At 42.9% G+C, this 25352-nt stretch overlaps 1 protein-coding gene across 2 annotated transcripts in view; it reads left to right on the top strand.

Moving 5' to 3' along the window:
• Positions 1–497: 497 nt before the first annotated feature.
• Positions 498–25352, top strand: part of snx7 (sorting nexin 7) — a 184573-nt gene continuing 159718 nt past the window's right edge. For both annotated transcript variants that reach the window (XM_083653865.1, XM_083653864.1), the window contains exon 1: positions 498–640. In XM_083653865.1, the coding sequence (XP_083509991.1) occupies positions 557–640 (84 nt within the window). In that variant the 5' untranslated portion in view covers positions 498–556. The remainder of the gene's footprint in view (positions 641–25352) is intronic.

Raw genomic sequence — 25352 nt, 5'->3', positions numbered from 1 at the left:
CATTCAGCGGGAAACTAACTATAATTAAGACATGTGCCAACTTTGACAACGTTTGGTTCAGTATTTTAAGAGCAAACTTCAATAAGAATAGGCTTGGAGTTCTGAGGAGCCGAAAGGGTACAGAGGGGGTAGGGGAGTAATTATCTTGAAATCCCATAGTCTTTGGGGACAACCTGACGTCAGGTTGTACCAAATCTCCCATTGATTTGAGAAAAAAAAAAAAAGCAGTGTTGGACCCTAAGAGGGCGCTTATGCCAGATATGCTGCTGAAAAATGATACAAATGGTAAAATGGCAACAGTTTGGTGTCAAATGTGGAAATTCTGACCAGAATTCTTCACACATCACCCCCAAAGTCATATATATTGGTTAAAAGCTGAAAAAAAGTGTTTTGGAGGTTAGTTCTCCTTTAAGAACATGAACGCGGGTTTTATTTTGAAAACCACCAGCGGAAGTCCTGTCCGTTGTGATCGTTTGTGTCTTTCCCCTGCTGTGAAGTTGTGATTGAAGTTCGTCTCTCGGCTTTCTCTGATGATTTAACAGTTTAAAACTCAGACATGAGCGGGCCGGGGCTCCCCGCGGACTTCTCTCCACACATGCTGGACCTGGACGAGGACGAAGACTTGGAGGTCTTCAGCAAGGTAACGTTAACTTAACTGATCCACTCCGAGCTCTCACACAGTTTTACTGCCCATTCCTGCTACGTGGATTTGACCCAGTAGTCCATGGGCCAAGGCTCAAATTTTGACATATCGGTACCACCTGAGGTGACCGCACGATTTTGTTATTTTTGTCTTCCTACATGTCTCTAGTTTATATTTTGGTATGATAACCCTTCCGATTTGGTAGCTTAAGGATAGTTATCACTCTGTAAACAAACCTACCCCCAAAAAATGACAAAACCCTGATTTCATCATATCTCCTGAACCACACATGATAACGCAGAAAATGTGATGTCTACCCCTATGTTTTCATGGTCAGGGATTACAATGACACCCTATACAACATCATAAACTGTTCACATGAATAGTTAATGGTGAATTAAGTGGTGTTTTGGTGAATTCAGTGGTGTTTTGAGAAGGATACAATGCAATTAGTCCATGGGCCAATGGTGAAATCGGTACCACCTAAGGGGACCGTGCAATTTTTGTATTTTTGTCTTCCTACATGTCTCTAGTTTATATTTTGGTATGATAACCGTGCCAATCTGGTAGCTTATTGATAGTTATCACTCTGTAAAAAACCTTCTCCCATATAAATGACAAAACCCTGATTTCTGTGTATTAGTCCAGATGATATGTGAAAATCATGTTCACTTTTTCATAAAAGCATGAAACTTGGTACACATATAGTTTGGGGCCCCGTAAATCTTCAGAAATTAAGCCATCACAAAAATGCCTCGCTGTGGCCATTTTAATTCCGCCATAAGTGAATTATGTAGTTTGCATCATATCTCCTGAACCACACATGATAACACAGAAAAGGTGATGTCTATCCCTATGTTTTCATGGTCAAGGATTACAATGATACCATATAGAACATCATAAACTGTTAAAGTAACTAATCAATGGTGAATTTAATGACGTGAGAAGGAAATCACAGTTTCTGATAACTGATGCTATAACCTCAATTCCATGACCACTCTCTGGCTAAGATTTTTTGATGAGTAATTTGACTTCTATGGGCCTTTTGTTAAAATAGCCCCCAGGCCCCTCCCAAACATCCTCCGACTTTCTGCCAGATGGCCAAATCCAAGATGGCCACTGGTACAATCTTGAAAAATTTACTTTTGAACCAGAGCACCTAGAATAATGTATGAAGACACTTTTCGGTGTAAGTCAACCACAAATAATCTGATTCTGACATCAGTTTAACATTCTGTCATAATTTTGACCCACAATTCCAAGATGGCTGCCATCCAGTAGCGTGAAAACTTAACTTTTGAATGGCAACATATACGTATGTGGTGTTTGGGGTTTACCATTTTTAGACTAAGGACGGAGATTAACAATGGTGAATTATAGCTATTTTAATTGCAAATCCATGCCTACCAAACATGGTTTAGTAATGACAATTATTGTGTTTTGAGGGTAATTTCATAATTATGTTAGTCTCGTTGGCCAGCCTCCCCTCCCTACCGGGAGAGGAGTCTGGCGCCACGGAAACAGGCAACTGGGATAAGCCCTCCCCTGCTCTACAGCTGCTCTCCCATTGGAGCGACTGTTTCAGTGGGTGCCGGATGTCTGCTCCCGGCTTATTACAAACTCTGTCATTGGCTCCGACCACGTCAATCAGAGCAGCTTCCACTCCCTCCTCCCTGTGTGTCGCTGTAAATAGTGCCCTGCCGCCTCAGTGAAAACAACAACGCTAACTAGCTAGCAAGCTAACGGCAGAAACCTACACACTAGCTCGTTGCTACACGCTGAAAAGGGCAAGTTGGATTGTTGGAAACTATTTTCCAAGGGCACTGCCGCTAAGCGCTGCCCATCGCAATCCCACTATGGAGACCTGTGTGGGAGGGGAGGCTGGCCAGCGAGACTATGGGAAAGGTGAAGGTGAATAGCCTATGTCCATTGTCCAACAAGTTTTCTCAATTAATTTCCCTCTTTGCGATGTGATAAAAGTTTCTCAGTGAGTTATAGTTGATTGCATTGCCTCACTGAATTATCTGCTAATATCCAATTTTAGCAGCAGAATTTGATGTCCTGGTGTGGGCACGTCCGTGTGTAATGACATATCCAAAAGGAATTTTACTCTGCGCTGCGCTGCACAGCATAGAGATTATGGTGCGCTCAAGCGCAGCAGAGTATTTAGCGCGTAAGAGGTGCTTTTTTTTAGCGTGTAAGAGGTGCTGCCCCGTATTCTGAGCAGAAACGGCTGATTGTGGCACGTCTATGTCCAGTAAAATTATAACAGGCATGCGCTTGTGCACGCCCCCAATTTGCATTGCGCGCGGCGTACCGCTTTTGCGAAGATAGGGCCCCCGGGACTTGCAAGAATCTGGTCAACTTCTCCTCTCCTGCAGCATGGGCTGATTTTAAGTCTGCAATGAGTGGATGCGAAAAGGAGCAAAAACACCAGACGCTGAAGTGATGAAGCATCTGGAAGCGCAGCCAGTTTCATTTTGGTGCACTTGTTAGCACATTAGACCGTTCAGTCAGACCAGCCGTGATGCGGCCGGCTCGCCCCATGCAGAGATTGTTTCGGCGTCTGATCTATTTTTGTGTGAGACCCGCGAGTGATTGTGTGAAGCCAGATAGGAAGTCAGTACAAGTGGTCACCGGCGCGGAGCAAAGCAGTGCGTCTGGTGTGAATGGCCAGGGTCCTGCTCGAGCTGAATTTACACACAGCGGCACTTCGCGTCTGCAGCATCACAATCATCTTCCACCCTCCTCCCTGCATGCATGCTCCAACCCGCTCTGACTGACTGGTGGCGACCATTTATGGATTTCGTTTCCACTCCCTCCGTGTCGAATCTGTCTATCTCAAATGCCTGTGCCACTGTGAAACAACAACATCAACAATGCTAGCTCGTTGCTACATGCTGAAAACGGTTGGATCTGGATTGTGCAATAAAGCAGGCCTGCTTGATACGTTTGGTGGATAGTTGTAAAGGTGAACGGAGCCTTTTTCCCCTATACCAGGGTGGAGGTATTAGCAGCCAGACTCTGCCATTGTAGGGAGGGAGTCTGGCAAGCGAGACTACCCGGGGAGGAACTCAAGGTAGGAGCTGCTGAGATGGAGTGGAGCATTCCAAGGCAGTGATTGACCTGGTTGTGGTCAACTTGTAAACCTCCACGAGTTGCTGGAACATTGTGTTTTTGATGAATGTGTGGCCTTATTCAACTCCAACAGCACATACAGGAAGACGCAGAAGAGCAAGCGCATCTAGAAGCTCTATCTCCAATCTGTAGGGCTGCAAGAACCCTACAACACTCTCGTTGACATGGGCATGATCTAGATGATGGCAACTCCATCAGCAATTGGATTGGCAGACACAAGATGGCACCCCATACAAGTGGTCGGACTATCTCCACAAGGTGTCATCCATCATCCTTGTCCGCCATGGTGATGTTGACATATCATCTGTGTGATTGACCGGTATGACACAGCATACTTGGCTAAAGATGATGACCGGAATCTGATGATTCAGAATCTATAGCCACAGCTAATAAAAAGAGCTTATTTTAGTTATCTTGTCATACATTCATTAAATATTTTAATGCAAGAAATCCTGGGGGTAGTTGGTACAGCAGTACCAAGGTAAAATGGGTGTTGACATTAACATATTTTCATTGAACATAATTCTGAAATGACTCCCAAAACATCCACCATTGTTAATCTCCTTCCTTGTGGTAAACCCCAAACGCACAGTATACCTTCCCATTCAAAAGTTACATTTCCACAATACTGGATGGCAGCCATCTTGGAATTCTGGGTCAAAACTATGCCATAATGTCAAACTGATGTCAGAATCGGATTCCTCGTGGTTGACTTACACCGAAAAGTGTCTTCATACATTATTCTATGTGCTCTGGGTCAAAACTAAATTTTTTAACATGGCGCCAGTGGCCATCTTGGATTTGGCCATCTGGCAAGGAAAATCCCAGGATCCTTAGGAGGGACCTGGGCGCTATTTTAACAAAAGGTCTATATAAGTCAAATCACTCATCAAAACATCTTAGCCAGAGAATGGTCATGGCTTTGAAGTTATAGCATCGGTTATCAGATACTGTCATTTCCTTCTCACAACGTCATCAAATTCACCATTGATTAGTCACTTTAACAGTTTATGATGTTCTATATGGTATCATTGTAATCCTTGACCATGAAAACATTGGGATAGACATCTCCTTTTCAGTGTTAGCATGTGTGGTTCAGGAGATAGGATGCAAACTACATAATTTGCTTATGGCAGAATTAAAATGGCCGCCACAAGGCATTTTTGCGATGGCTCAATTTCTGAAACTGTACAGGGCCCCAAACTATAAGCGTACCAAGTTTCATGCTTTTACGAAAAAGGGAACATCATTTTCACATATCATCTGGACTAATACACAGAAATCAGGGTTTTGTCATTTATATGGGGGTAGGTTTGTTTACAGAGTGATAACTATCCTTAAGCTACCAAATCAGCAGGGTTATCATACCAAAATATAAACTAGAGACATGTAGGAAGACAAAAATAACAAAATCGTGCGGTCACCTCAGGTGGTACCGATTTTTGCCTTGGCCCATGGACTACAGGGTGGGTCCGCGTTTAAGCCCATGCCACACCAATCAAACACTCTACAACAAACACAGGTGTGTGTTTGGTGTGCCATAGTTGTCTGTCCTTGTTTGGAGATGTTTGATCAGATTGCACATGTTCGATCCTTGTTTGTCTGTGTTTAGCCCATAGCACACAAATCAAACAACTGCATGTTTGATTGATATGTGCCATTGGCTTTAGTTGTAACATAAAGAACATAAGTTACAGTGTACGTTCTGCGGCTTGTGTATTTGTCCCCGCTGTGGGGACTTTGTGCGGGTCGTGCTAGGAGGTGCTTTGTGTTCTAGTGAGTGGAGAGAACTTCTCTTCTCAGAGAAGGGAGGAAACAGTGTAGATCAGCTGATGCCTGACCTTAGGACCTGCCCCATACTGTCTGCTGGCTGCTATTCATTTCTGTTGGTCACACGGAACTCTGTTCCAATGTAATTTATTTGTTGGGGAGTAGTTCACTACATGTAGTTCAATTACTAGTTTAAAGGTCCCATATTATGCTATTTTTAACTGTATCAAACATGGGGCTATAACAAAGTTAGGAATTCTGTTGCAAAAAAAAAATCTAATCCAGCCTCTGTGGGACTTTTCTATATGCTCTGTCTTTCTCCTCATAAGCAGTGTTTTGATAAGATAAGATGATCTGTTGGGATATCCATCTTTGGTGCAGTTGATTGTTTTCTGTAAATGTTTCCATTCTACACACTGAGATATATGAATGGAGAGAGTGTCCCTATCTCTTCCCTATATGTTTTATTGAAGCCAAAATCCGGCCAGATCAGTGAACCAGAGTCTGCGCAGTAGCTCCCTTGATTTATAACCTCTGAGAGCTCCACGCCCCTCTGAACTTTCTTATGTAGAGCTGCTGTTTCTAGAATGCGCACAGTGCGTTGTGTATTTATATACAGTCTAGCTCTGTAAATATGACACTTTAAGTTGTAATATTTTTTGTCTCGCCAAAAGTAACCAGGAAGATTCCCACTATGAGATCAGTTTATCAAAATGACGCCTGTACGAAAATCTGATTTTGGTTGTCGGAGATTTCAGACCTCCGGGCTGCTGCTGAGTGCTCTCAGCGCTCTTAGCGCGGGCCGGAAGTGGAGGCAGGCCTCACTCACCTTCAGCCTCACTGGGGGGATTGCTGTGTTTACTAAGCTAGCCTAATGTTTTCGTGGAATTTTGATTAACTTTATGATTTAATTCCTTTTGGAGCAAATGTTGGTTTTACAAATCTAACCTTGACGTTTTACGCAACGTTGTTTGCTGGTATAGTACAATGCTGGTATAGTACAATGCTATAGTACAATGCTGTACAATGCTGTACAGCTTTAGTTTAGTAATAGTAGTAATATAAATAATAGTATTATTCAATACTATTTAGGAGTTTTTAGTTGATTTGATTTAATTTACCTACAGTTTCTGGGAAACGTAAGATGTAAAGGCGGTGGAAGTAAAGTGGTATATATTGTATATTGTATATTTTCGCGTATTGGTTTGTTTCTTTTCTTATTGCAATATTTTAATACTGCTGTTTCTGCACCTTACCTTAGTTGTGTAACTTTTTTTTATTTGTGTAACTTTTTTTATTGTTTAATTGTTTAATGTCATTGATGCTCTTGTCATTGATGCTCTTGTCATTGATGCTCTTGTTGCTGTCATTGATGCTACTGCTGCTGTAATGCCAGAATTTCCCCTCGGGGATGAATAAAGTACTCTATCTATCTATCTATCTATCTATCTATCTATCTATCTATCTATCTATCTATCTATCTATAGTGTTGTGGGTATAGTGCAGCCTGTAACGTTCTCCGTTGTCGGAGATTGAGTTGTATCAGCCAGACAAGTCAGACCTCCGGGCTGCTCTCAGCCCGTGCTCTGAGAGCAGCCCGCAAGAGGAGCCTCTCAGCCCGGAAGAGGAGCCAGGGCTGCTTGGCTCTCAGCCTCTCACTGGGGTTAAATTCTCGGATGAACAGCTGTGTTGGTTAGCCTAATGTTTCCGTGGCATTTTGATTAACTTTATGATTTCTTTTGGCGCAAATGTTGGTTTAACAAATCTAACCGTGAGGCTACGTTGTTGTACCCCCCCAGTACAGTGTGTGTAGGGCAGCCCAACCTAACGTTAGCCCAGTGCGTGAGCCAGGCTGCCTGGTCTATCATTACTAAGAGAGGAGCTTGTGAAGAACGAACATCCCCACAGTCAAAGCATTTCCCCCAGATATGCATATAAAAATGTTTGTTGCTTTAATAGCCTACAAAAAATAAAACGTCTGTTTGTATGTGATGCTAACCCGTTAGCGATGAGCTAACAGTGCTTGTGTACTACTAGGCCTCATCTTATACCCGGGACGGGAGTTAACGTTATAAAACACATTTCCTGTCAGTTGGACAACCTGGTCAGTTCTGAAAATATGTGTCTATTATTGTGTTATTCCAGCTATCGTTATCGGTTGTTAAGTTATAGTAATATTAAGCCGATAAATAATGAAAAACAGCTGACTAGCGAAAGCGGCTAACGCCATTGCTAGCCTGCATGTTAAAACCATTGTGTACCTATAACGTAGCTGGAGTAACTAAAACACATATTTTCTGAACTTACTTCAGTCCCCAACCAACGTTAATTCCTCGTGCACCTTTCTCAAAACAATGTTCATTTTATTGCGGTCCATTGATATGTCTGGTAGCCAGCACAGCCACTCCATGAGCCACCCCGACCTCCAGGCCTGCACTACCCAGGCTAAGAGCCCATCTCCCGGCCCCACACACCCAGCAGAGCCACCCCGACCTCCAGGCAGCGATAACGATGTGTCTTGTCTATGACGATAGATCTATAATGTGAAGAGCCTGTCCAGCTAATGACGGCTTGAGACTGGCTGCCACAGCTGTCAATCATCCATTTTTATCCCTTTTTATATGTCAAATAACTACTTAAAAAATGATACAAACCACCTTTGGAAAAAAATTATCTGACATATACTGTGATTATTTCGGTTGTGATTTTCCCATCCACTAACATGGGGAGGCGGGCCTTGTGACCTAATACTGGATTCAACCGCCAGAGCGGCAATCTAACATGCAGCGGCTTCACTGAACGGGACCAATGCCCAGTCCATCTTATAATATGTCCATGATTCTACATAGAGCTTAACAGTCACGTGACTTTTCGTGACGTCATTTGCCCCAGAAGTAAGTTCTGCATTCAGATTCTGGATTCTGATAAATCCCTATATAACGAGTTCTAAGGCTGGAACTAAGCCAGCCAGTCTTCCAGAGAATCGTGAGTGACCATAACATATAAATATATATATAAAATAACAACGGGGGGGGGATATTTTTTCCCGTTGTCATTTTTTGTTCTTGCTTAAACCAGGACTAAACCCCAAAACACTTTTTTTCAGCTTTTAACCAATATATATGACTTTGGGGGTGGTGTGTGAACAATTCTGGTAAAAATGTCCACATTTGAGACCAAACTGTTGCCATTGTACCATTTGTATAATTTTCAGCCGCATAAGTGCCCTCTATGGGTTGAACACTAGGGGTGGGAATCGCTGAGTAGCTCATGATACGATATCGTCACGATACTTGGCCCTCGATAACGATATTATCACGATACAGCGATACTGCGATAATCGATATATTGGAAGACGATACATCACGATACCTGTGTAACTGAAGAGAAAAAAATACCCCTAAAAGGCAAGAAGCAGGTATTATCTATTTATTAGCAGAATTGACATGAACTCTCTCAGAGTTCAGTCACTCACTCATATCATTTTCGATACCAGGAGGAAAAGTTACACATTAAGTCTTTTTATTATTATTATTAAAACAAGAAAACCTATATAACCTACCTACCTATATAATTTCTAAAAGTAGATATTAATGATCAAACATTTCCATTCATGTAGCCTACAGTATTTATGTTTTTGTTTCAACTACAAACATAAATAAACGTCAACTTGAAACTATGTTTGAACTACCACACACAGCATAATATTTTAGCCTGTTTATTAACACGTTCACTGCCAATGACGTGTTTTTACGTCAAACAAAATCCAACGGTCGACTGCCAATGACGTGTTTTTACGTCAAAAAAATGATTTTTTTTTTTTTGACCGTGGGATGTGCATCTAACCCTTTTACATCTTATATAAATATTGAAGCCACCGAACGTGTACAACCCATTCCACCGACCCACTAAGTGGCGACAGTGCTCTCCTGACTAGAGGAAGGCAAGCAAAAAGCAGTGTGAGGAAGCCATTCTCATGAAAATGGATTGGCGAAAACGCTTTCGTTTTCGCGCTGATTGCTGGCGGTGCGGGATTGCAAATTTGCATAATAGATTACGGGTGGAACACACTTTGAAACACGCAGCATAAATATGACCAGAATCGCAAAAGCTTCATCAAAGCTCTCAACCGAAACTCCAAGAAACGAGCGAGCCGATCCAGACTTGCACAGCGGCCGCCAGCAGACAGGCACAGTAGCAGCAAAGCAGTGAGCCTGGTGACGCGAGGTTACAGCAGCAACAGAAACGAGCTTGTGACACGCCCGCTGCAGCCAAGAAGAACACACACGGAGGGAGGAGTTTGAAGGAGAGGGGTGTTTCCTGCTGTTATGGAGGAAATTACTGTTCAAAACTATTGTTTAGATGTCTGACGTCTTACTGATGCCAAAAATGAATGGTTAAAGTGACTGTTCTATCGAATTTCACAAAAAGCCATTTATCTCAGAATAAATTTTCAGACGCTGAAACCATGCTGTATTCAAGTGTTAATGCCTACATAACTACTAACTCTACAAACTAACTCTTTTAGACAGAGAAAGCACACATTCTATTAGTTCTTTTTAGATATTTTGTGTTCACAAAATCTTAGCAGAAAAGAATCCTCAGGTCTTGAAAGATGAGCCAGAATCCTCAAAAAAACCCTCTGGCAGAACTTACCTACAGTAAAAAAAAAAAAAACAGCTGGCAGTGAATGTGTTAAAAAAAAAAAAAAAAAAAAAAAAATTAAATAAACATATCGATACTTGGTGCCAGTGTATCGATAACGTATCGCAAGTGGAAATATCGCGATACCGTGAGTATCGATATTTTGTCCCATCCCTATTGAACACTGCTTTTTTTTTGCCCTCAAATGAATGGGAGATTTTGTACAACCTGACGTCACGTTGTACCCAAAGACTATGGGATTTCAAGATAGTTACTCCCCTACTCCCCCTGTACCCTTTCCCGGCTCCTCACAACTCCAAGCCTATTCCCATGATGTCACAAGCATTTTCCTACCAATATGACGCTACAATACACACAGCTCATTGGCTGTTTGTGTCACTTGACCTGTTAATCACCTGTTAATTGATTACAATCGCCTGTTATTTTCCTACCAAGATGGCGATGTGGTGATGTAACACAATACTATCAATAAACGCCACTATAATCATAAATGGAAGAAAATGGCATTGTGTTGCTGTAAATCATTCCCAACCTTTTTCATACTAAGGAGCCCTAATTTAGTTCACATTGGGGCAATGGACCCCCATTAGGGATGCCACGGTGTGAACATTTTCACACCGAATAATAAGCACGTGACCTCACCGGTATTACCGGTTTCACCGGGAAATGTAAACAATAGGATTGTTAGTTCCTACTAGTGCATGTTGTTCCCGGGAACAATAACAGTGAGACAACAGTCGGGTATCCATAGCAGCTAGACTAGAGCGAACGTTACGTTATATATATGTTGATAATACAAGTTTTAAAGTAAGCAAGAGTCTATGCTTTAACCGTCCATTCTGTAGGTTCATAGAGCACGCTATATAGAGCATATGTATATATATATATATATATATATATATATATATATATATATATATATAGAGCTATATAGAGCACGCTGCTGCTGTTTAAAGTACTAACGTTAGCATGGACGCTCACAGTCATACAACTGGCTGCATCACAACTCATGGCTACATCTGACTCGAGACAACTTTTCAGACGCCCGTGGAGACAATCTTTCTCAAAAGAAACTAACGCTAGCGACACACCTGGAGACTTTTTCTGACATGGGATTAACAATACCAGCACGCAGCAGTAAGCAGGCAATGACTGAATGCTGGTAAGTCCTCCCTCCCGTTAGCATTGATGCTAAGTTAGCATCGACTTTTTGCTGTGGAAAAAAAGGCACATTTCCAGAGATGGCCCGCAGTGACAACAGTATGCACACGCATGCAGGCTTAGCTAAGGGTCTTACCTACATGTGTATGAGGAGGGCATCATTTGTGTTCATAAGATGTATAGTAACTAACTCACGTTAGTTGCTGGTCTAACCATAACAGCGGAGCCACACTGCAGCCGAGAGGGAGCGCTTGTAATTTAAGTTAAGTTATCCTTTATTTATCCCCTTGGGGAAATTCATCCTCTGCATTTGACCCATCCTCTACTAGGAACCTTCCTAGAACTAGGAGCAGTGGGCAGCCACTGTGCAGCGCCCGGGGACCAACTCCAGTTCTTTTGCCAGTACCTTGGTCAGGGGCACTGACAGGAGTATTAACCCTAACATACATGTCTTTCTTGATGGTGGGAGGAAACCGGAGCACCCGGAGAAAACCCACATGGACACGGGGAGAACATGCAAACTCCACACAGAAAGGACCTGGGACGGACCGGGGTTCGAACCCGGGACCTTCTTGCTGTGAGGCAACAGTGTTAACCACTGAGCCACTGTGCCGTCCACACCTGCGCACGCTGAAACTGCGGAGTTTTCCTTTCAATTCTTATGAGGAGGGCATCATTTGTGTTCATAAGATGTATAGCGTTAACTCACGTTAGTTGCTGGTCTAACCATAACAGCGGAGCCACACTGCAGCCGAGAGGGAGCGCTTGTAATTTACACCGGCGCACGCTGAAACTCCGGAGTTTTCCTTTCAATTCTTCCTCCATAAAAACAAAAGGTATTACCGGTGGGCACGTTATGTAATCGGTGTATCCCCCAACACCGTGTAACACCGGTAAATCGCGGCAAGCCTAACCCCCATATGATGAGAGTTGGTCTCTCAGATGCAAATCTCTTTTTATGCCTCCGCCGGCGAAGCCAGGCCGAAGGCATTATGGATCCGGGTTGTCCGTCCGTACGTACGGCCGTCCGTACGGATGTCCGTCCGTCCGTCCGTCCGTACGGATGTTTGTTAACGCGATATCTGAGGAACGCCTTGAAGGAATTTCATCAGATTCGCCTTAAACATTCACTTGGGCTCAAGGATGATCTGATTAGATTTTGGTGGTCAAAGGTCAAAGGTCAAGGTCACTGTGACCTCTCGCACTTAGGCTCAAGGATGATCTGATTAGATTTTGGTGGTCAAAGGTAGGGCTGGGCAATATGACGATATATTTCGTCTGGACGATAGAAAATGTATTTCGTATGATATGATGCTCTATCGTTTATATCGTTGTGTTGCAAATCACACTCTTTACGGCAATATTGTCCGTCATTTGGATGACACTGTGCTTTCTTCATTCCGTTTTCTTTTTTACTCACGTCCACAGTCCACACACGCACCAGACTCTGTGTCAGCTTGTTAACGCGATATCTGAGGAACGCCTGGACGGAATTTCATCAGATTCGCCTTAAACATTCACTTAGGCTCAAGGATGAACTGATTCCATTTTGGTTATCAAAGGTCAAAGGTCAAGGTCACAGTGCCCTAACAAATGCCATTTCCAAGCTCGGTAACGCCATATCTCAGTAACACCTTGACTAAATTTCTTCACATTTGGCTCAAATATCCAATTCTGCAAAGAAACGCCTTGATGCAATTTCTTCCAATTTGGCTCCAACATCCACTTGGACTCAAGAATGAACTAATGGCGGAGGCATAAGTCCGCGTTGCGGTCGTTCTAGTTTAGTTTTTTATGTAGCCTAGATATGATTTTGTCCAGAATTCCATATATATTAGGTTGAGAGATACTGTAACAGAGAATCCTGGAATCCTCTCAAGGACCACTGGTGGTCACCAGTGGTCACCAGTGGTCACCAGCAATCTGCTCTGCTGTTTAACTCACGACCCCCCCCCCCCCCCCCCCCTCTCTCTCTCTCTCTCTCTCTCTGTCAATAGTCACAGCTGTATCTGTAGGTTCTTCACAATAAAAATTGTCCAGGGTGCTTTGTCAAACAGAAACAAAACAAAAAAAGGAGGACTAAAGCAGCCTACAGCCTAAAATGTATTTTCCTTGTTCACTTTTGACGGGGAGGAGAAGGCAGGTGAAGTGACTCGCCTCCGACTTATAGGCTACTGCTGCTGCTGCTGCTGCACTGATGCTGTGCCCGTCTGTGACAAGCGGCTTTTAACGATAGTTACACACGCCACATACACACATGGGAGAAAAATAAGTCAATTTCTAGTTCGCCACTGAATGACCAAATTGATATAACTTTCAACCATTTTGAGCAATGCTGTTTCCATACAGGCCACCAGCGTTGGCTAGTTGTTGATATTTATAAAGATTTTGCAGCTCTCATATAAATGATTTTCGAGGCGGTGGGCAAACTGTAATGGCGTCGATTTCCGGAAAAAAATTCCTGACCTGAGCACAGCCAAAGAGTATAGTGAGAGAGGTGGAGTCCATTTCTTGGTTTTTCCCATCGGTTTTTTCAAATCAAGCATCATGCCGTTCTGCCAGAAATCTGAGAAGCCCCTGTCTGCAGTACGCAGATCGGGGAGTGGCTCAACGTGGGCGGAGTCAAACGTTTGACTCTGATTTTCGGCAGTGTGCACGCTTCTAGGCGTATTACTGCCCTCCGCAGGATAAAGTTCATAGTGCACTCTTTTGATTATGTGATTTGTGATATGTGATATGTGATCTTGTGATTATAGGGCCTAAAAAAAATAAAGTTTGGTTCCTGTTGGTTGTCAGTTGAGGTGATGATAAATATTTTTTAATTTTCCTTAAAATTACAGCAGCGATAGATACGTTTTTCATAACATAGCCTACATGTACTCTACCACTGTGGTCTACACATGTTTTTATATGAACAAAATATTTAAGTCAATATGAATCAGAATCAGAATCAGAATCAGAAAGACTTTAATGATCCCCGGGGGGAAATTGGGACAAGTTACAGTTGCTCGTTCACATAACACACATAGCATAAAATAAAATAAACAGTAGTAAATGCGATAGTAAAATAAGCAGAATAAGAAGAAAGAACACAACATAGCATGGGATAAACAGTATTAAATGCCATAGCAGCAAAATAAGTGGAATACGTCTAAGTAAGCAAATACGTAGAGTAAGTACCTTACGTGCCAATTGTCTTTATTGCACACTGAACTTATATTATTCGGCTTGCCCTATACTAGAGCTGCAACTATCGATTCTTTTAGTAATCGAGTATTCTACCGAATAATCCATCGATTAATCGAGTAATCGGATAAGAACCCTTTTTTGTGTTTTCAAAGGCTTATCGTAAATATACACCAAAAAATAAGATAAATCTCTTCAAATAAACAACTACATTAGTTTCTTTCTTAGAAAAAACAACATTTTGATTTTTAAATTGCATAGAACTGGCAGTGGCACCATTCATCTTTTCAACCTGACGTTTGAGTTCTTCCAGTGTACAGCAACCGTTAAATAATATGAATGAATGGCTTACTAGCTAGTTTACATCCTTCATTTACCTTACAGCTGCATGACACACACACTCTTTCTCTCTCACACACACTCACTCTCTCTTTCTCTCTCACACACCAACAGGCTAGTGTGATCACACACACACACACGCACACACACACACACACAAAACGCTGTTAAATTAGCCGCTAACGTTAATGTTAGGTTGAGCTTTGTATTTCTCACAGAAAACGGTCCAAACTTCTCAGAGAGAGCGGTCGGTATTCACTAAAGCCTTCATATCTCAGGCTCTGTAGTACATAGAAACATAAAATAAAAAGCATTTGAGAGCTTAACCCTTTGGCTTTTCGTATTATATTTGCTCTAATGTTCATTAAAAAAAATCTTAAAAATCTTTAACCCCAAAAAATAAAAATAAAAAGATTCTAATGCATTTTAAGACATGTTAATAAAGATTATGGCAAATGTAACCCTTCCAAATAAAAAGCCACGGGTTTAAGCTGTCAAATGCTTTTTATTTCATGTTGATAGCTACTATACAGGCTGAGGAAATACGTTATGTTGAACCCTTGACAATTACTGCAGCAACAACGCTAACGTTAACGTTAGCGATCTCTGTTTTGCAGTCGTTGTGAAGACAGTGAAAAGCCCCGTTATCTAACAACTACAACTGCAGTGAAACAACTTATCCAGCTAACGCTAGCTAATTAAATAACGTTATCTGATGTTGTAGTCGATGCCTCTCTCAACGTTACAGCTGAGGAGGTGCTGCTAACATTAGCTGCGGTGCGCTGCCTGCTTCATTCACCCTCAGCCTATCTAGTAATACGTTACAGTCTTCAGCATTTAGCTACTGTAAATATATCTTGTGTTTGACCATGCTTCCTCAAGTTTGAGGTGTTTCCCTGGCCAGCTTTGCAATTCACATCACAAATGTTGCAACCAGTGTTGTCTGAGTCTATCTTGGGAAAGTGTAGCCACATTTTCGGGTGGTCCCGTTTGTTGACGTTTCAGGTAGAGTGACGGACTGACGTAACGCGCTCTCACGTGTTGCCTTAAGGTTCCGTCGGAATTTCTATTTTACCCACTCTCTTCTATTACTCAGATGCGTGTCGAGGCGAATCATTTTGGCCTCGATCAATTTAATTATTCGAGTTATTCGAGGTACTCGAGGAATCGTGACAGCTCTACCCTATACGTTACACGTGGCTCAGCCAGGCACTTTTTTCAGTTAGCCTATCGACTGGCTCAGTCTCAGAGAGACTGAGCGTCTCCGAGGTGCTCTTTTAAGAGAGGCATTAAATAGACCAATGGCCACAGGCAGGAATGATTTCCAGTGCCTCTCCGTGTTGCATCTAGGTGGAATCAGTCTCTCACTGAATGTACTCCTGTGTTTGACTAGCACGCCGTGGAGTGGGTGCGAGTCATTGCTCATGATGGAGCGTAGCCTGGACAACGTTCTCTTCTCTGACACTGCAGTCAGAGAGCCCAGATCCAGCCCCACAATGAATGCTTCAATGTTATTAAAACGTGCTGATTTTAAATACTTTGGCTCCCTGCCATTTTCGTTTTAAAGTATCCATAGCGAAAAGCACCTTTGTGCAGTGGCTAGGGATGGGTACCGTTCACATTTGAACCGATACCGGTACGATACCGGTACCTGGAATTCGGTACGGTACCCAAAACGGTACCATTTTCGGTACTTTACACGCTCTAATAACAACAAAATTACAGTTGTAAAAAACAAAAAAGTCCAAACTTCTCAGAGAGAGCGGTCGGTATTCACTAAAGCCTTCATATCTCAGGCTCTGTAGCACATAGAAACATAAAATAAAAAGCATTTGAGAGCTTAACCCTTTGGCTTTTCGTATTATATTTGCTCTAATGTTCATAAAAAAAAAAAAGATCTTTAACCCCTAAAAATAAAAATATTCTAATGCATTTTAAGAAATGTTAATAAAGATTACGGCAAATGTAACCCTTCCAAATAAAAAGCCACGGGTTTAAGCTCTCAAATGCTTTTTATTTCATGTTGATAGCTACTATACAGGCTGAGGAAATACGTTCTGAACCCTTGACAATTACTGCAGCAACGTTATAGCGTTAGCGTTAATGCTAACGTTAACGTTAGCGATCTCTGTTTTGCAGTCGTTGTGAAGACAGTGAAAAGCCCCGTTATCTAACAACCACAACGGCAGTGAAACAACTTATCCAGCTAACGCTAGCTAATTAAATAACGTTACCTGATGTTGTAGAAGTTGATGCCTCTCTCAACGTTACAGCTGAGGAGGTGCTGCTAACGTTAGGTGCCTGCTTCATTCACCCTCAGCCTATCTAATACGTTACAGTCTTCAGCATTTAGCTACTGTAAATATATCTTGTGTTTGACCATGCTTCCCCAAGTTTGAGGTGTTTCCCTGGCCAGCTTTGCAATTCACATCACAAATGTTGCAACCAGTGTTGTCTGAGTCTATCTTGGGAAAGTGTAGCCACATTTTCGGGTGGACCCGTTTGTTGATGTTTTCAGGTAGAGTGGCGTACTGACGTAACGCGCTCTCGCGTGTTGCCTTAAGGTTCCGTCGGAATTTCTAATTTACCCACTCTCTTCTATTACTCAGATGCGTTCAAGTACCGAAATGAGGTACCGTTTAATGTCATGTGAACTGATACTCGGTAGTACCGCCCCCTTTCGGTCGGTGCCTGTAAAAGTACCGAGTTCGGTACCCATCCCTAGCAGTGGCAAACCCCGCCCCTTAGTGCCACCGTCAAATCAACAAGCTCATGAAATAAATTTGGGTCGCACGTAAATTGACAGGGTCGGTCGGAAACCGGAACCGAACAACATTTTTTTTAGGCCTCATGTACCCACAATACTCAAAATACAACTTCCGTTTAAACGTGAGGACATTTTATTAGGGGTGCTCCGATCCGGCTAACCCACGATCCGATCCGATTCCGATTCCTGGGGTCACGATCCGATTCCAGAATCGATTCTCGATTCCAACGATTCTCGATTCCAAAGATTCTCGATTCCAGAATCTAGAATCAATTCTCAATTATGTAGTTTTATATTGCAATAACACACAAAGGTAAATCTAAGACAAAAAATTACAAATGTATTAATGCTGAACTTCAAATTCAACTTCTGAAGTATTACAGTCAGGGCCTAAATTCATTTTGCAAACTAGGGGGGAATTATGTTCTTCAGATAAGATGGATTTATAGGCTGGGGTCATCTGTAGACTTTGAGAAGGATTTATAGATTTTGGGGGGAATACATTAACTCATTGAGTGCCAGCCACTTTTGGAGAACGGACGCTCCCAGTGCCAGAGTTTCAGAGCGTTTTCAGTGATTTCTCGAGGCCCACAGAATATTGTGTGATATTACTATGTAAACACTGAACACGCACAAAGAACGATGAGACTCTATTCTATCATCTGCAAAAAAAAGTTTATTGATCCCATTTTCCGTTCTTTAGTTATGAGCCGGAGAAGATAGCTTGATTCATCCAAAAAGAGCAATTTTTTTCTAGAAGCTGAGATAATTGGCCTTTTGTGAAATTAAACATTTCAAGCACACACTGACTCTGAAGCTAATCTTTTCTAATGTAGTCACACCTCAAAAATAATTTCCTTCAATAAAACAGTTTAGGCCAGGGAATTTTGTTTGGCAGAATAATATTTTTAGCTACAACCAGCAGCGCTGGCCCCTGCGTGCGCTGCTGGTTGCAGCTTCTTGCTGGTCTTGATTTGCTGCTGGTGGGCATCGGATATTCTGGCTTGCGTTTGTCAATCCTGTCCTGCTGCCTGGGTCTGTCTGGGTGTTGCGTGCTGCTCTGCGTGCCCCCCCCCCCCCCCCCGCCCCGCCCCGCCCCGCCTCGCCTCAACTGCACACTCCTCCTCCTGTCTGTGGTGGCTCTCTGCTGAGTTTGCTGTGCGCACAGTGAAGGGTGCAGCTTTTTTACAGCGTTCCGCGTGTGTTTGTCACCGGCAACGATGCTTCCAGTTGAGAATAATAACTCCACGGTGTGGATGTGCGGATGTGCTGTCGCAACCGACACAGAGCGGCTCAATTGTGGGAGCAGATTGGCTGCTGCAGGCACAGCTGCAGTAACGTGCTTCAGCATATCGATGCATACGGATGCGATGCGATTTCCGTTTCCATAACGACTTCTTCTTTGTTTTTTTCTTGCCTTTCTGTTATGTGGAGAGCACTGTCGCCACCTAAGGGTTCTGTAAAATAGGTTATAGACCTCCAATAGCTACAATAGTTGTACCAGAGATGTATCAGGGATTGATCCACGTCCCACCGTCAAAAAACGCAATTGACGACAACCGTCGTCATTGGCACTCTACGTCAGTATTTGAATTGACGACAGCTGTCGTCATTGGCATTCAATGAGTTAACTCATTCATGGCCAAAGACGTCTTTGACGTGTTATCAGGAATAGCCCAGAGGGCCAATGACGTGTTTGACGTGTTTTTGTTTTTATTAGTGCAGCGCGTAGTTCAAACACTTCCCCAGCCTGTGACATGTTATCAGGTCCCTAGCCTCAAAGACAAAGCCGACAACACGCGATCAAACACATACCGCAGCTGTTGTTTTGAAATGAGCAGGAGGAAAAACAGAGAAACGCGCTTCCTTGTAGAGAGGAGAAACGCCATTGAAACGCCCCTCGGCGCGCTGCACTGCTCGCCTTGCTGCAGGGCGAACCTGGATTGAGTTGTTCGCAGTAGTCAAACCCGTGACGAACATGATCGATCCGGTTCCAGCGCCTGGTCCCAAAGCCAAGCCGGACCCGTTCCTGTGTCGCAGCATTCGTCCCAGCCCGAAGGCAGAGGAGGCTAGACGCTGATCTCAAACCAGTTTGGTGTTCCCCTCCTATGCTAATTTGCGGGGGAAGGAGGTGCGATCCAGCAGCAGCTGTGGACAGAACTCTCTCTGTGTGTGTGTGTGTGTGTGTGTGTGTGTGTGTGTGTGTGTCTGTGTGTCTGTCTGTCTGTCTGTCTGTCTGTCTGTGTGTCTGTCTGCACACTCACTCACACTGAGTAAACTGTATTGTTGAATGTAAAAAAAGCACTTCATGTATATATATATTTTGTCATTTGTGTCATAATGAATAATATTTACATGTCTGATGTCAATACAGTTCAAAATAAAATAATTGAGAGCGAGTTCTGCCTGAGATTGTGTCTTTTACAAAAATTGCCTTTTCTGCTGTTTCTCTTCTCCGAGAGACCTTTTTGGTGAAAACAGGGTGTATATAAATGGCTATAAGTAGAGTACAGAACATGCTAAAAGCTCACTTTTTTTTTCCTGGTGAACCCAGAGACGTACATCTTCATTTTGAGGTATTGCAAATCACTTTGGTGCTAATAGATAATTTACTGTGGGTCTTGAAAGATGACCAACAATTATGAAAATCTTTGGCCTGTGCTAAATATTGGCAGTCCTAAACTGGCCATGAATGAGTTCAATCAGGAGAGACTAGAGACCAAAGGATGAATAAAGTGATATTTATTACAATAAAGTGAATAATTTACTACAGAAAGAATGTTGAGAATAAAGTATTGTTATTAGTCTTTGGCGGTTAGACACCGCAGGGAGATCTTGAGAGAGCAGCATCAGCCCAGATCAGCATCCAGATATATCCCTCTGCAGTGTCTAGATACTGGTGGTGCTGGTGATCTTCCTTCTGAGACTCATCATGATGAGACTCTTCCGACTGAAATCGGATAGGTCTGCGATGACCGGGAGGAGAAGGGGAGGAGGAGGGTGCGAGCCTGACAGCAGCGGTGTTTGAGAGGCTGAATGAGACAGAAACAAGCATATTTAAGGAACCCGCCTCCAAGCAATTGGCTTACGACTGGGTTGTGGAGCAACGTGATAGGCTTACACTGGAGGTGCGTAGGGTGAGAGGTGATGAGAGCAGTGATGTGACACTATGCAATTGGTTAACAGAGACTGGGCGGCAACCAGCTGATTGTTCATTGAAACCCGGAAATTGACAGCTTATTATGATCTTGTGAGTAGATTGAAGAGTGGAGATATAAAGTGAATTAAGGAAGTGTAAAAGATATTATAGTCTTCCTGCTTGAACTTACGTTGAGAACTACATTTAACCAGAGTTCTTAAGTGCAAGAGGTGGTGGCACCGTGGCAGTACAGTACACAAATGACATGAACATTTGGACATTTATTCAGCCGGTATCTTGCATGTTGCCTTCAGGTGCACTGTAACATTTTTTTTTTTAACAATACAAAGAAGAATCGGGGAGTGGCTCAACGTGGGCGGAGTCAAACGTTTGACTCCACCCACTCAAAGTAAAACTCAGCTCTGATTTTCGGCAGTGTGCACGCTTCTAGGCGTATTACTGCCCTCCGCAGGATAAAGTTCATAGTGCACTCTTTTTACAGTGATTATTGGGCCAAAAAAAAGAATGAAAGAACCATGAATTCACTAAATTCAGCAGCACCTGGGAACCTGTCTTCGGGTTTCGGGAAAACATTTGGGATGTGTGGATGTTTTGCTGCCCGACGATCATGCTCATCATCCTTGATGCTGAAGGGAAGGTCATACTTGTCGTTGATGAGAATGATGAGGCCTAAAAAAAAATAAAGTTTGGTTCCTGTTGGTTGTCAGTTGAGGTGATGGGTCGGTAGGGATTTCCCCCCCACCCCCCAGTGTCAGCAAGGGATAGATAGGAAATATATATATTTTTATTTTCCTTAAAATTACAGCAGCGATAGATACTTTTTTCATAACATAGCCTACATGTACTCTACCACTGTGGTCTACACATGTTTTTATATGAACAAAATATTTAAGTCAATATGAATGCTTCAATGTTATTAAAACGTGCTGATTTTAAATACTTTGAGCCATTGAGGGCACAAGTTCTAGCTCTGCCGTGCACTTCAGTGCTAAATACCTGAATTGAACTAAAGCCATGACGCCACTGACGAGTGAACCATATTTCCATCAATCTTTTGTGTTGCTGCCTTCGGCTCTGGTTGAAATAAAATCGATCTTCTTGCTCAGCTTTAACATGACGGTGGTTTTCAATTGTTTTGAGAGAGAAAAAGTCCGCTCCTCGGGAAGCCCTTTGAGTTGTGTGTAACGTCAGCTCCGCTTGGCCGGAGGCGGGGGTTTAGCGAAGCCGCAGTCTTGCCTGGTGAGTTGCCACCGGGGATGTGGCTTCACTTCTCCCCGTAGCGTGACTCCCGTCCCCCGCGCAGCGCATGCATGTGCGTTTTAGGGGTGTCAAAAATAATCGATTATACGATGCATCGCGATGCGGACGTGCACGATTCTGCATCGATTAACAAATATCAAAAATCGATTATTAAAAAAAAAAAAAAAAAAAAAATATATATATTTTTTTATAATCAAATAAAATAGAATGTAAGTACATGCAGTTGTTTATTTTAATTATGGATCATAATACAATGCAATTCCAAATGCACTTTTATTTTAAAAGTAGCCACACAGTGAGAAAAAAGAAAGTGAGAAAAAAGAAATCATGTATTGCGGAAAAGTGATGCATCGATTTAAGATGCATCGCGATGCATCGTGATGCATCGTTTAATCGAATCGAATCGAATCGTTGACAGATGAATCGTAATCGAATCGAATCGGGAGGCCAGTGAAGATTCACAGCCCTAGTGCGTTTGAGTAACAACAAAGTGATATCCATTCTCCTGGCCGATTGTCACATTTGCCCATGTACACTGTGGTGTAGGTCATTTAGAGGCACCAGTATTCCAGTTGAAAAGTTCCGTGTATGGATTTAATTTTAACGTTATATGTTATAGCCTACTTGGGCTATGGGCGGAGGGCAGATATGCGGTCGCTGCTGATACGAATATACAAGGGCACTGTTTAACTTCCTGAAGCACGTTTTCAAATGATTTTAAGTAACCCCAATCTCACAATTTTGGTTGGCACGCTAGTGCTGCATGGGCAGCGAAGCGACACAAAGCACATGTCCGTCATGCTCCCTGCCATTTTCGTTTTAAAGTATCCATAGCGAAAAGCACCTTTGCGCAGTGGCAAACCCCGCCCCTTAGTGCCACCGTCAAATCAACAAGCTCATAAAATAAATTTGGGTCGCACGTAAATTGACAGCGTCGGTCGGAAACCGGAACCGAACAACATTTTTTTTAGACCTCATGTGCCCACAATACTCAAAATACAACTTCCGTTTAAACGTGAGGACATTTTATTAGGGGTGCTCCGATCCGGCTAAGCCACGATCCGATCCGATTCCTGGGGTCACGATCAGATTCCAGAATCGATTCTTGATTCCAACAATTCTCGATTCCAACGATTCTCGATTCCAGAATCTAGAATCGATTCTCAATTATGTAGTTTTATATTGCAATAACACACAAAGGTAAATCTAAGACAAAAAATTACAAATGTATTAACTCATTCACCGCCAAAGACGTCTTTGACGTGTTATCAGAAATAGCCCTCCCCGCCAATGACGTGTTTGACGTGTTTTTGTTTTTATTACTGCAGCGCGTAGTTCAAACACTTCCCCAGCCTGTGACATGTTATCAGGTCCCTAGCCTCAAAGACAAGCCGACAACACGCGATCAAACACATACCGCAGCTGTTGTTTTGAAATGAGCAGGAGCAAAAACAGAAAACAGAGAAACGCGCTTCCTTGTGCACAGAGGAGAAACGCCATTGAAACACACCCCTCGGCGCGCTGCACGAGCTGATCGGCTTGCTGCAGGGCAGCGGACATCGATCGTTCGCGGTAGTCAAACCCGTGACCAACATGATCGATCCTGGTCCCTGGACGCCGTTACTGTGTCCCAGCCCGAAAGAGACGAGACGGAGTCACAACTGTGTGAGGAGGAGAACAGCAGCCTCGCCACAGAAATGGCTTTCACACAGAGCAAAGCAGCACGGCCACTTTCCTGTCGAGGGCGAGGAAGACTGGATTCCAATGCGACAGGACCCGGATGATCTCGCGGTAAGGAGTGTGTGTGTGTGTGTGTGTGTGTGTGTGTGTGTGTGTGAGAGACTACACTGATCTCTGCATTCTATTCTATGATCACTAGGGATGGGTATCGTTAAGGAATTAACGATACTACTACTCTTATCGATACTGCTTATCGATCCGGTACTTTAACGGTACTCTTATCGGTACTCTTATCGGTACTTTTTGTTATTTTTAAGAGAAAAAAACAGAAAAAAATGGTGCTGGTTGTTGTCGGTTCTTTTCGTTATTTTTAAGGGGAGAAAGAAAAAATAGTTGCAAAATCTTAATGGGTGGTTTTTATTATTAATTTAAATATCCAGCATTATATAAGAATGATCTCCTACCACTGCCAATACCAACATTCAGCTGGAAAGCATAAATAAAGCACGACAGTATCTGTCTGCTGCACTTGCCCCCAAATCAAATAAATATCCCCCCCTGCTCTGGAAATAACATTTCTTTAGGACAACTGAGAGATGATGCTCTGTTGATTTATTTCAGACTGGGTTTTTGATTACGCACCCAAACAGCTGGATAATGTTTACTACAGTAGCTACTCTCGTTTTAATCATCCATGTTCACATAGTCCTACATGTACCTGATGACGAGGTGGGTCCGTTTATCATGGGTAACCACAACCGGGTCATTATTGACAGATGATGAAGTCGTGTGAGCTAGCTTGTCGAAAACTGTGCATTTCTCTGTTTGTACCTATTTAATTGATGCACTTTAGTGTTTAGACAAATTGCTCGTGTTTCCACCGTTGCTAGTGAATGATTTATCGCACTTATGACAACGTGAATTGTCAGCATCAACTCGAGTGAAGTACAACCAGACTTTTGATCTCTCCTGTTGATATCAAAGAGAAATATGCTTCCATTTGTATAGCATGGTACTTTACGATGTTACCTGAATGCAACACAGGTGATGACAGCCAATGACATGCACGGAAAACTAATGTGTGTATGTGTGTGTGTGTCTCTGACCCTGTGTCATTGTCAATGAATAGACAGCTCCGTGTGAGAAAGAAGCACAGAGAGAGAGAAAGAGAAACTGCTCGTTTACATTTATTTCCTCCGTCTTGCTGCTACTCTGGGAGTGCACGCGAGAACTGCTGCATTAACCCACTCTGCTAACATCTCCGTTCTTTCTTAACGTGTTGCGGTCTCTGTTCTCCTCGGCTCAGCTGCCTTCCCTTCAGTGTGTGCATGTGTGTCTGCTGCCAGCCCTGCCCCCTCCTCAGTCAGTGTGTCGGCTCCTCGCTGGCAGCTGCCTGTCTCTCGTCTGATGAGAGACAGAGAAAGCAACGCGGAAAAGAGGATCTGGATCTCATTTCTCGTTCGGAAATCGCAAAAATCACATCACAGGCATGTCTTACGGAGTTGGTGCGAAAAAACAACGTTTATGTAGCAAATAAATAGGAAATCTATTTTCTTAATTTCTCCAGTACCAATAAGAGAACC

This window comes from Poromitra crassiceps (assembly GCF_964638095.1).
Source record: "Poromitra crassiceps genome assembly, chromosome: 2".
NCBI lineage: Eukaryota > Metazoa > Chordata > Actinopteri > Beryciformes > Melamphaidae > Poromitra > Poromitra crassiceps.
The sequence above is the reverse complement of the archived record's forward strand: the minus strand, read 5'-3'. Positions and strand labels throughout refer to the sequence as shown.